The sequence below is a fragment of the Rhinopithecus roxellana genome, chromosome 2 (genome assembly GCF_007565055.1).
Source record: "Rhinopithecus roxellana isolate Shanxi Qingling chromosome 2, ASM756505v1, whole genome shotgun sequence".
Taxonomy (NCBI): Eukaryota; Metazoa; Chordata; class Mammalia; order Primates; family Cercopithecidae; genus Rhinopithecus; species Rhinopithecus roxellana.
In genome coordinates, this window is record NC_044550.1 from 31566939 (window position 1) to 31580722 (window position 13784).

Genomic DNA, 13784 nt, shown 5'->3' on the forward strand with positions numbered 1-13784 from the left:
CAGGAGAGAGTTGGGGAAACAGATGGTCAGTGGAGCAGTCAGAATACACACATTCATGGATTATGCTTGCTATTGTATATGGGAGTGGTTCACATAGACTGAAAACAATTACAGTAGTAGCATCAAAGATAACTCATCACAGGTCAGCATAACGGATGCAGTAATAATGAAAAAGAATTACTGAAGTGTCACATAGACATGATGTGGGCGTATGCTGTTGGGAAAATGGTGCTGGTAGATAGGCTTGGTACAGGGTTGGCACACACCTTCAATTTGTTAAAAAGGCAGTATATCTGCAAAGTGCAATTGAGTAAAATGCTATAAAACAAGGTATTCTTGTACTCATTTGTTTTTAATTCATAAGTTTAACATTTAAAGTCCTTTTAATCAGGAGTGTGCATTTGTTGATACCATGGAAATTTAATTCACCAAGATTTATTTATGACTTAAAGATTTCTTTTGAATAATTATACATATCCTTTTACATAAAATCTGTCTTTTTTGGAAAAATATGATTCTGTGTAAGATGGATAACAACATATTAATAAATAGAACAATTTAGTATTGACAGATATAGGATACCAGCTGAAATATAATTTATTCTAGGTTTTTGGAGAATATTTTCCTTATGAAACCATCTTTTGAGCATTGAGCTTAAGGTAGGTAGGGATTGATGTCAGTGATATTTTAAAAATGTAAATGATGAAATTAAAAAATATATATATTAGAATGCTATCAGTTCTGATCCTTTTTATGATGAGTTTTAATTCTATATTCAATATTTGTGTTGAAATGGTAAAGTTAAGAGTTTTCTTATTTGCATTTGCTTTTAAATTTTTTTTTTCTTTTTTGTAGATTTGCTTTGAGGTCACATTGATATGAAATATGGAGTCATCTTTCATAACTTCACCTGGGAAAGAGAAAGAAAACTTTCTTGTTAAAAAAACATAAGGAAAACAAACAACCAAAGGAATCATGCCAAATGCCAACTCTCCATCTTTTTGTATTATTAGCATATTCTGTTCATCAGGACAAATGGCTTATGCATTAAAGGAGATGATTTGTTTATCAGTATTTTTAGCCATTAAAAAAAATCGTTTTCATATTAACCTTACACAGCTCCCATAAAATTTAACACATCTAAACATCTTTAAGGCCTTGTTTAAAACAGTTTTCTTTTTTAGTGCTTAGAACTTCTATGTTTATGCACCGTATTGTTACTTGTCAAAGTCTTTAAGAGTTTATAACATCAGGAAAGATATGGACTTGGAAATTTCCATTATTAAAATAGACTGCAGTGGATTTAAGTGGACAATTCAAGACATCCATTTTATTGTGCAAAATATTACATAAAAGTGTATAGTTTTTAGCCTAAATGCAAACAAAGTTGCTTGAAAATGGCATGGGTAAAATTCTTACGGAAACCTGGTGGCAATCTTGGAAAAGTTTATCAGCCTGGAAGTATGCTATCCCTAGCCCCTACCAAAGGCTTGTTAAATGAACCAGGACAAAACAGCTGCTTTCTTAATAGTGCTGTACAGGTGAGACCATAATTACTTATTATATTTTAAAAAGTACTTTTCAGAATATCCTTTGTTTAACGTTTCTTTAGCTCATACATTAAAAATAAAGTTACTATAGATTAGAATGACTTTTTAATATAACTTTTAATGGGAGCAAAAATGTTTTGGCTAGTCATTTTGGTTTTTATAATAAATGGAAATGTTTTTTTCGACAAACTGATGTATCACTGTGATATAAATAATCTTATTTAAAAGGTTTATTTAGTAAATTAAGGACATTTTTCTAACATACACAAACGTTTTTGTTTTAATCAGCTAACACCCCTCCCTTAAAAAAACATACAGTATGTGGATCCCTGTAGATAGAATAAAAAGACTGCTTGGATTGAAATGAGAATGCAGAGTTTTTGATCTCAGTACTCAAACTCCCTTCACCTCCCACTGTGGTCCTTAAATTACCTCTGTGGAATCATCATTTGGGCAGCACTGTTTTGGTTAAATTGGAGGATAATCCATTTTGCTTCAATCCTTGTTGAAAATCTTTTAATTAACCTGCTTTTCTGCCGTAGATAACTATACTTTCTTATGCATAATAAAGTTTTTATTCAGCAGTTATGGATTTTATAGATCCTGTGTCCTTCTGACCATTGTAGAGTACGAAAGATGAGGAAGATTTAGAATACTGATAAATTTTTCTGTTGACCTTAGAATATACCTTAAAAGAATTCATATATAATGATTCACTTTTCATGTGTATTGTTTTTTCTTTTGAAAACTAATAGAGAAAAATATTTGTTGATTAGCTCATTTGACAGATAAACATGTGTAGAGTGTGCCAAGTGTACAGACGTCTGAGTCAGAACTGTGTTCTCCGTTGCCTTCTACCTGAGACAGATGCCAAACTTGAACGTTCTCTAACTCACCCAGGAAAGAGAAGCAGCTGGTATTAAGAAAGTGTTAATTTACTTTAGTTCACTTAAATGCTAGTGTTCTGCCCTGGCTCAAAGATCCCACTGACATTACTGTGACAAATGCAGAAAAATATTTATTCAGTGGCAATGGATATAGTGAAATATTAGATACCAAAAGACCTGGAATTAAATGCTTTTGATGGAATCAGGCTGTGAGAAAGGGTTTCTGACATTGCAGATACTTTTCTGTTTATCCCTTTTCCTACTCTTTTTCCCTTTTATGTTTTCCCCTCTGTTTCTGTCCTTTTCATTAGTTCAGTTTCATGTATAGTTCAGAGAAACAAAACGCATATTAGAACGGGTGAAAATTTTGAGTAAGGAAACTTACATGGATCAGAACATTGAGAAGTATTCCTATGATGATGTATTTTTTAAAAAAATGAACGTTCTTCTGACATTTACCATGAAGACTGTTTACTTATACTATCTGCATAGTTGCCATTTCTGGTGCTCATCAGTTTTTTGCATAGATCCACATTCCATTTGATATCCTTTGCTTTTGCTTGAAGGTTCTTTCTTGTAATACAGGTTTATTGGTGATCAATTCTTTCAGCTTTTGTATGTCTGGAAAAGATCTATATTTTACTTTTGTTTTTGAAAGATATTTTCCCTCATTAAAGATGGTCCAAGTTGACATTTTTCTTTCAGTGCTTTAAAGATTTTTGCTTCTCTGTGGTTTAGCTTGCATTATTCTAATGAAAAATCTAATATTCTGATCTTTGTTTCTCTGTATGTTATTTGTTCTTTTTCTCTAGGTGCTTTTAAGATTTTCTCCTTATCATTCGCTTAAAACAATTTAATAATGTTTCTTGATATAGGTTTCTTCATATTTCTTGTGTTTGGGTTTGTTGAGCATCTTGGATCTGTGGGTTTTGGATTTAAATCAAATTTGGAAACACTTTGTTATTTCTTCAAAGAATTTTTCTGTCTCTTCCCTCCTTTGGGGTTTTCCAGTTACATATGCAGTGGGTTGCCTGAAGTTTTCCAGTTGTTCTACAGCTCACTGATGCTCTCTTTATTTTCTTTCTCAGTCTTTTTTTCTCTTTGTGTTTTATTTTGTGTGGTGTCTGTTACTCCATTTTCAAGTTCATTAATCTTTTCCTTTGTATTGCCTAACTGCTATTAATCCCATCCAGTGTATTTTTTTGTCTTAGACATTGTAGTTTTCACTTTGAGAATTTTGATCTTGGTCTTCTTAAAATCTCTTTCATGTCTCTACTTAGCATTTGCTAGTCTGTTAAACATGTGAAGTGTAGTTGTAATAATTGTTATTATGTACTTGTCTGCTAATTCTGTTATTTGTATAAATACTGGGTGTGTTTCAATTACTTGTTTTTTTTTTTCTTTCCTTGTTTTTGTTTTCTTTTAATACTTGGTAATCTTTTGTTGGATGTCAGACAAGTTTTACCTTGTCAGATTATGGATTTTTTTTTTTTTTTTTTTTTTTTTTTGCCAAGAAGAAAAAGGCAGCTTTATTCAATAAATGGTGTAGAGGAAACTGAATTTCGGTACACAGAAAAATAAAATTGGACCCTTATTTCAACACCATATACCAAAGTCAATTCAAAATGGATTAAAAACTTAAACATTCCTGCATTAGTTTGCTCGGGAAAATTGTCAACAAGGAAAAGAAAGAAAGAAAGAAAAAAAGACTTAAACATAAGAGCAAGAACGCTAAAACTACTTGAAGAAAGCATAGGGGGGTCAGATGACAGCCTTCAGAAAGAAAGAAAGATGAAAGAAAGAGAGAGAGAGAAGAAAGAGAGAGAGACAGAGAGAAAAGAAAAAAGAAAAGAAAAGAAAAGAGATTATGGATATTTTTATATTCCTAAAAATAATCTAGAACTTTGTTCTGAGACAGAGTTTATTTGGAAGCAGTTTGATCATTTTACTTTAAACTTTGTTAGGCGGGACAGAGCTGTGTTTACTCTTGGGTTAAATTCTCTGCTATTGAGAGTCTTCTTTTTCAACCATTGCTCTGTGAATTATGAAGTTTTCTACTTTGGCTCCAGGAATAGGCACTATCTTGGGCCTGTGCGAGCTCTAGGCACTATTCCTTCTAATCTTTTTGGGTGTTTCTTTCCCAGGCCTCAGACAGTTTCCTCATAGTACACTCTCAAATACTGGAGGGGGATCCTCTACTGATCCCTGGTAACTCTCTGTGCAGCTCTCTGCAGTACTCTGCCCTGCCAACTCTAGCAGCTTTAGGGGATCTGCTGGTCTCTGTTGTCTGCCATATAAGCTAATTTACAAAGCCAATTCTCCCTGACAAAACAACTATTCAAATAGATTTTCTGAGATAAGACCTGACTTTCTTTTTGAAAATTCAGAATACAAATGTTGATTTGCAATTTGATGAATACTTTTTAAAAAATGCTGAGAAATAAATTGTAGACTATGTCTTATAAGAGTTTGCTAAACACGACATTAAAATGTTTGGATCTGATATAAGACAGAAAAATGAATTTATATGCCATTTCATATTAATATTTAAGCTATTTCTTACATTATTTTCAAGTAAAGAATGTATGATGAAAGGTTTGTATTTAATGTATATATAGATATGTGTTGATCTTTTGGGAATAATATAAGAAATATGTATAAATATTCAAAAATACATTAATTTTGTTAGGCACCATTTAAATTGCTACATGCAATTAATGAAAAAGTATATATTGCTAAAAACTAATTAGTTCAACAACTAGCTTAAACCTTAATTTTTAAAAATAAGTGATAGAATATAATCAACATTTTAAAATGAAATGGGACGAGGAACATTGGCTCACACCTGTAATCCTAGCACTTTGGGAGGCCAAAGTGAGTGGATCACTTGAGGTCAGGCGTTTGAGACCAGCTTAGCCACCATGGTGAAACCCCATCTCTACCAAAAACACAAAAATTAGCTGGGCATGGTGGCAGGCACCTGTAGTTCCAGCTACTCAGGAGGCTGAGGCAGGAGAATCGCTTGAACCCAGGAGGCTGAGGTTGCATTGAGCCAAGAGCACCATCACACTCCAGCCTGGGCAAGAAAGTGAGATCCATCTAAAAAATAAATAAAAATAAAATAAAATGAAATGGATGAAGATTAACTATAATTAGGGTAATTATTTTGTGATAGCGATTTGTTAAAGTAGCCTTTACACTATTGTGTTAAAGACAGTAATGTACAGGGAACTTGAAATAAATCACATAAAACATTTTATCTGTAGTTTGATCCAGTGTAACTCAGAGTTTTTGTAATCATAGAAAACATTCTGGTTACATTTGGAAGACTTCACTAACTTTATAAACAGATTATAGAGGGTATTCTATTTTAGCTGAATATTTTAAACTTTTATCTAATGCAAAAGCAGTACAATTAGGTCTAATATAACACATTAGTGTGATTTTAATGTCTGAGAAGCAAAGTTATAACATTTAATATTACAATACTGTTTAATAGCTCACATTTGTTGTATTCTTACTGCTTGTTTGAACATTACATGTCACCTAATTTAATCGTTACAACATCTGTAAGAGGTAAGTACTACATTTATCTTTATTTTACTGATGAGAAAATTGAGTCCCAGAAAATATTTTGCCTGAGTCAGTCCAGAAATTAGTAAACAATAAACCCAGAATTAGAAACCAGACACCTGCCTTCAGATGTGTTTTATTAACCTCAGTGGTATACTATTTCTAAAGCTGTGCTATCATTAAATCATTTTCTTTGTTGGTAAAATGGATTTCATTGTGTTTTTAAAAATATGCTAGGATGTGATACTCAAGAAAGTTTTTAAACATCATCAAGTGCTTTGCAAAAACACTGAGTTATCTGTAATAGAAAAATTGATCCTATTCATTATGCTTTAATAAAAGGCAACGTTTAAGGAGAAATTCTAAAATGACATTTAGTTGTGGAGTAGTTGAAAATATAGGACATATTAAAACCAGTTTGTTTTTATTAACTTTTTGTTTTTATTTGGGAGAAAGGAGAGATCATGAATAGATTTTCTTAGTTACGTTATTTGAGGACACGACTAAAAGATAGAGAAATTTGAAGATATTATTTGTTTATTGTAGTAGTAGTATCAGTCACAAATAGCAACTGGTACTCATTGCATGCCAGTTGAGTACCATACCCTGCTCTAGAAACATTACATATTATTTAATCCTTACAAGAACTTTATGAGACACAAGTACTATTTTTATCCTCTGTATAGAATTCAGGTTTTTCAGAATGAGTTTAAGTACTGGACTGATTTGACAGTTACAATCTTTTTGGGTTTGCTTCATCTTTGTCTTTTTTAGTAGCAGAAGATAAGTGGATAATTGCAGCAAGTATATGCTTGAGTAATTTATTAATGGCTGCTGCTTACTATGCTGTACACAGGTACCCCCTTTCTTGTTCCATGTACAGTGACCGCACACACCTCTGCTCACCCCTTTTTCTTGCCATAATGTGCAGATCCCTATTTTGTACACTCTGGCTTTAAAGTCTAATTATATTTCCTTTCAAAATTTCAGTTTGTTTCAAGTATTATAATCACTTCCTCTTTCATGTCTCTGCCAACTTCTCTATTTGGTATTCCATGTTTCCTGTTCAGACCAAATCCTTAATGAGGAGTTGGTTTTTGCCTGCTCCATGCCTGTCATGGTTTTTCATGTGCACCAGTAACAGTATCTTCTGAATCCAACTTTTATATATGCACAACATGCATGTAGCAATTTTATACTTGCTGTTATTTCCAGTGGTTGTCTATGTCTGATTATGTACAGGCAATTAAAAGAAGTTACTTATTAGCTTTTTGGAATTTGTAAAATATCTAAATCTGTCTTTTGTTATAGTAAGAAAAATCTGTTTGTTTCTTTTTCCTTCACATCTTGCTGTTTTTTAGGTCTTATGGCAATTGGATATATTCCGACGAAGCTTGCGGGTTTTGACTGGACATGTTTGTCAGGGAGATGCCTGTATATTTTGTGCATTGAAGGTAACTTTTTAATAGCTCTGAAAGATTACTATCAATTGTTCCTTCAAAAATTTAAGTTTGATAATTGATATATTGGGTCAGTTTGTTGTAACTAAAGTTCACTGTCAGGTGATTAACAGTTTTGAAGATGAATTCTTCACAGTGTGACTTATTCGGGTTTGTGTTTTCATTTTCCTCTTTTATGTAATTTTTATTAAAAATTAATAAAAATATTAATTTTTAACATTCTAAGTAGAAAATTGTTAGGAACATTATCTTTTTCATTATTTTGCAGTTATTCTTACTCATTTTAACAAATGTTTTTGGAGCTACTACTGAGTTCTGGGTACCAATGTAGTGACTGAGGATACAGCAGTGAACAAAACTGATGAAAATCCCTTTTCTCATAGAGCTTGTATTATAGAGGAGGAGACAATAATAAGAAAGCAAAATATTGTAAGTATGTTAGATAGTAATAGTTGTAACAGTGGAAAAATACATCAGGGAAAGAAAATAGGGAGTGTTATGTAGCCAGGAAAGCCTCACTGAGAAACTGATATTTGAATCGAGACCTTGAAGAGCCCTCCAGGTAGACAAAGAAACAGCAACTGCAAAGGCCTTGAGGTATGAGTATACCTGACATATTTAAGGAACACCAAGGAAATATGGGTGGCAGGAGCTTTATGAGCAAGGAAGAGAGTGGTAGAATATGAGCTCCGAGGTGAGGGTAGCCAAGGTGGCTTTAAAACATATCTGCAGATTCTTTTGCATGCTTCCTTATCCAAAATCTAATTCTTTGAATATAGACTGGCCTTAATGACTGATACCTGTCAAACAGACTATGGCAGAACTGAGGCTGCAATCCAGATATCTGAGGTTGGGTTAGTTTAGAAAAGATGATATAGCTATCACCCAGCTCTGTTTCTTGAGTTGCTCATTCTTGGAAGTGAGCCACCATGATGAGGAAGCCAGGTGGCCATGAGGAAAGACCACTTGGAGGCATTCTGGACACAACTAGAGCTGAGTTCCCACCCCACAGCCAGCATCAACTGCCAGACATGAAAGAGCGACCTTCAGATATTCCAGGTCCCGGCATTCAAACTGTCCAAAATGACTTCAAGTGGAGCAGAGACGTGCTGTCCCCACCCAAATTGCAGATTTGTGTAACTACATTTTGGGGGTGGTTTAGTTACAGGGCAATACATAACTAGAACAGGGGTTTAGATTGTGTAGGGCCTTACAGGCCTCTGTAAGGATCGTGGCTTTTTCTCTGAGTGATTTAGGGAGATAGGGGATTGTTTTGAGTGGAAGAGTGATACAGTCTGTTTTAACCAGATGTAATATTTGAACTAGATCCCTGTGGCTGCTCTGCTGAGGAAAATAGAAGGAAGACAAACAGAGTGTCCAGTATATATTAGCAACTCATTTGTGTCACTGAAATCTTTTGCCAGAGAACTTAAGATTTTGTTATACATTTTAGAGATAAATGTTTCATTTTTTACATTCTTGAATATTCATAATGAACACACACACGTAGACACACAGATTTTTTTAAAAAATTTATGTGCCTTAATTTCATTATGTTCCTGAAAAGATTGTTTGAGTAAATCACCAAAGGAAGAAATTTTATATTCTCTTTTTTTAAGAACATGGCAAAATAGGGTTATTGTTAGGAAATGAAGAATGAACCTAGGTCACATTACAGTATCACATTTTATGTATTCCACAGTAAATTTTGAATGTTTTGTCTAATTGTAAAACCTAGGATTATTAATTTCCTAGACCAGCTCTCTTGTAGCCCTGCACAGTCACCTGCCTCTTTCCTGTGCTTGCCTTCCTCTCCTCCCCTGTCAAAAACACACACAAATACATTGCATTTTAACCAAACTGGGCTCTGTTTCTCAGAGCTGGTCTCCACCTCAAAGTCTCCTCATTGTTATTCCTTTTGTCTGGAATGCTTTTCTTTCAAATGTCCTCATGGCTAATGCCCTTATTTCCTTTATGCCTCTCCTCAAATGTTACTTTTCCATCAGTGAGACCTTCCCCGACTACACTAGGTAAAAGGTAAGCTGCCTCCATCTATGATATCCCTGGCATTCCTGTCCCCATTACACTGCTTTATTTTTCTCTCTTGTATCTCTTTATTTTTCTCTACTGTAGTTATCACATTCTGATGTTACATAATTACTTCTTTGCCTTCTCATTACTATAACAAGAATATAATCTCCATGTAGGTAGGGTTGTCATCCATTTTTCTAGTGTAGAACAATGCCTAACATATACTAGGGAGCCAAAAAATACAGGTTGAATGAATGAGTAATCTTAAACATTACCTGGAAGTTAATTGCCTAAATAAGAGATAAAATCTGAAAGTTATTTTTCATCTTTTACTATTCATAATTTTAGCTATTTAATGGCTAAAATAATTATAGTTCTGGGTATCTAATATCAGTTGACATCTGTATTTTCTAATTTCTTATTTTATTTATAAATTATATTTTTTTGCAGTAGTGAAACAGATTCATGAAATGTTTTCCTTGTATGTTGATCTTAAACATATTTTTTTTTTTGAGATGACATGACCCCTTGAGCTAACATGGGACTGAATGTGACCAATACTACTTTGGTGGACTGTCATTGAAAAGTTTTCTTTTTTCCTTACTTTCTTCCATGTAAGATGATTGTCATAAAATTGTAATTCATTAAAATGTTTTTTTCTTGCTTAAGTTTAATAAGGAAAATTGAAAATCAGATTAACAACTATGATTTCATGTTTCCAGTTTCTTGGGTTTAGATTAGAAACTGAATGATGTTTCTAGTTTCTTAATTTAGATTAGAAATACAGGTTGGATATCCCTTGTCTGAAATGCGCAGGACCAGCAGTGTTTTGGATTTTAGATTTTGTTTTTTGATTTTGGAATATTTGCATTTATGTATTTACTGATTGAGCATACCAAATTTAAAAGCATTTCCTTTAAGCATTTTGTCAGTGCTCAAAAACTTTTAGATTTTGGAACATTTTGGTTTTCACATTTTTGATTTGGAGACATTCAACCTATAATTCTCTAAGTTAGGAGAACTGATAACTTACGGGTGGTAGGACCTTTTCTTAAAAGTTAAAAGTCATTATTATCTCTTTTCTGAATCTTCTTGTAAAATGTACATTTGCATTTTTAAAAGGCAAATGTAGTCAAATAATAGTGGGACATTGGCATTCCGTTAAATCATCTAATTTTTAGATCAGGATTTGTCATTTTCTGAGGTATTCTTAAGACTCTAGTAGAAAATTTTTTTAAGTTTGAAAAGTTTGTTTAGGTTGCTTTTTTCTTTTAAGACTAGTGAATTCTACCAATTTTTGTGTCATTATATGTTTATTTTGTTCAGCGTAATTCTAATTCCTATTGTATATTTTTAGATTTAAAGCAACTTAAATCTCAAAATTCTGTTCCTTAAACAACCTGCATCAGAATTATCTGGGGAATAGTTTAAAAATGAGCCTCACCTAAGACTTAGAGTCTGAGGGTGGGACCTGGGAACCCTACATGTTTAATTCTTGTGTCCGCTAACATTTGATTTAGAGGCTGGTGCAAACATTTCTACACTTGGTGATACAAATAATTAATTTTTGTATGAAATTTTAGAGCAAAAGACTTCTGTGTTATTTTCCAAGTATAGTGTTTTGAGTTTCTCTGTGTTGTAATGAAATTACTGAAACAATTTTAAAGCTGGCGTTAAACTTACTGATTTTCTTGTTGATTCCCAGACGATATTTGCACAGTTCCAACATAGTCGAGAAAAAGCACTTCCCTCAGATAACATAAGGCATGCTCTTGCAGAAAGCTTCAAAGATGAGCAGCGATTTCAACTTGGCCTTATGGATGATGCTGCAGAGTGCTTTGTAAGTATTTCTGGTATTCCTTAAGAAGTCAGGATAGTAGCTTTCATTCCTTAGATGGTACAAATGTTGAGACAAATGAAACAAAAATGTGGAACAATAGAGAAATGTCAGAACTGGCTGGTAGATCCATATCTTACCCATCCTTCAAGCCTCAACTTCAATCCATCTGTGTTTTGTGTTGTACTTTTGGTTTTGATTATTTGTGTTGCTCTAATTTTTACTCTTGGGCTACTAAAATATTTTAAAACTTAGTTGGAGCAATAAGCTTTGCTGAATATAAATGATATCATTTAAATCAGTATTCTGCCACTATAGGGTTCACATGTACAGCACATTCCCAGCAGTAATAGTTTTCATTGCATGCAATGATTCTCATTGGGAGATAAGGGGATTTTGGTGGGAAGTTAACATGGGCAACAGCCTGTTACCCACATTCCATGTTGAGAATCACTGAGGTTGATGTTCTTAGGCTCTGTGTTACCACCGTATTAGTAAGTAGAGCATTCCTTTTATCAGGTACATACTTTATACATGTAAAATAGGTATGTTAATTATTAAATGTCTCGGTTAATATTGATGCCACCTATAAATAAGTTGTAACCATTTCTTCTCTCTCCTTCCTGTTTCTAGTTAGCAAATTCTGTAAATTCTTTCATCAGAAACCCTTTCAAAAGTTTTTTCTTTCCATATTAATTCCCTACCACAACTTCTTCCAGGTCACCATATTTAAGCCTCCTACTGGTGTCCATTCAGCCTGTTTATTTATGTCCTATTTTTTAAATAGCCACCATATTAATATGATTTTCTTCGGGTTAATGCTTACTCTTCAAATATTTCCACGATTCAAATCTAGACTTTTTATTCTGATATTTAAGGCCCGTTATGATTAAACTCCACCTTCCCTCAATGCTTCATAGCTGGATTTTTCTTCCTAGTGAGATTATTCCATTCTGTTCCTCACATATATTTTTATATTCCTGTTTATACTCCTTATTTATAAGGCTGTTATACTAGCAGCCTTTGCTCAAGTTCCTGAAATACTCAGAACTTTAAAAATCTATCATTTTGTGAAGGTTCAAACTAAGTCTATGCCTACCAGACAGCACATGACCAAACCACCCAATCCATTCCCTGTAGAATTTACTGTCTGTAGAGTTCATTTGGCGTGTGTATATTATTCATCACCTTTTAAAAATGAGCATCTTCATGGTTTCCTTAGATGGAAAGCTCATTGACTAGCATCTTGCATAGCACACTTGCATGTTGATTAAAATGTCAATAACAGCACACACAGTAATGAAATATACTTTCCATATTTCATCTGTTTATAATTGATTCTTTGCTTAAAACAAATGTATTTTGAACAATGCTAAACTTTGTAGTTTTACTTTCGCTTAAATGAATTATTCTAATACGTGGTATGATAATTCACAAAATGTCTAGAAATCTAGGCTTAAATTATTAAATGGTCTTAAATATCCTGGAGCAGAGGAGAGGGAAGTTAGCTAATGAATAGAATCCATTGGTTAAGTTTGGTAAAAAGAATTCTGTTAAATAAATAAATACCCCTTACTGATCTATATTGTAAATCAACATTTATATGAAATTCGTGGCAGATTACATTGCCTTCATTATGGTGTTAGTGTAGATATAGAGCCTTTGTTTTGCTATTACTTATACAGACTACCTAGGTGATTCAAGTAGGATTTTTTTAATCATATTTTAAATTCTGGGTTACATGTGCAGAGCGTGCAGTTTTGTTACATAGGTATACACGTGCCATGATGGTTTGCTGCACCCATCAACCTGTCACCTACATTAGGTATTTCTCCTAATGTTATCCCTCCCCAGCCCCCCACCCCTGACAGGCCCCAGTGTGTGATGTTCCCCTCCCTGTGTCCATGTGTTCTCATTGTTCAACTCCTACCTCCGAGTGAGAACATGTGGTGTTTGGTTTTCTGATCTTGTGATGGTTTGCTGAGAATGATGGTTTCCAGCTTCATCCATGTCACTGCAAAGGACATGAACTCATCCTTTTTTTGTGGCTGCATAGTATTCCGTGGTGTATATGTGCCACATTTTCTTAATCCAGTCTATCATTGATGAACATTTGGGTTGGTTCCAAGTCTTTGCTATTGTGAATAGTGCCACAATAAACATACCTGTGTATGTGTCTTTATCCTAGAATGATTTATAATCCTTTGGGTATATGCCCAGTAATGGGGTTGCTGGGTCAAATGGTATTTCCAGTTCTAGATCCTTGAGGAATCTCCATACTGTCTTCCACAATGATTAAACTATTACACTTCCCCCGACAGTGTAAAAGTGTTCCTATTTTTCGACAACCTCTCCAGCATCTGTTGTTTCCTGACTTTTTAATGATCGTCATTCTAACTGGTATGAGATGGTATCTCATTGTGGTTTTGATTTGTATTTCTCTAAT

At 33.6% G+C, this 13784-nt stretch overlaps 1 protein-coding gene across 4 annotated transcripts in view; it reads left to right on the forward strand.

Moving 5' to 3' along the window:
* The window catches only part of USP53 (ubiquitin specific peptidase 53), a 75540-nt gene that overhangs the window by 22524 nt on the left and 39232 nt on the right, over positions 1-13784 (forward strand). For 3 of the 4 annotated variants that reach the window (XM_030915448.1, XM_010364864.2, XM_030915454.1), the window contains exons 3-5: positions 856-1541; positions 7372-7464; positions 11207-11341. In XM_030915448.1, coding sequence (XP_030771308.1) covers positions 1398-1541; positions 7372-7464; positions 11207-11341 — 372 coding nt within the window. In that variant the 5' untranslated portion in view covers positions 856-1397. Of the gene's footprint in view, positions 1-855; positions 1542-7371; positions 7465-7771; positions 7900-11206; positions 11342-13784 lie in introns of those variants that run through there. The other variant, XM_030915455.1, reaches the window with a different exon arrangement.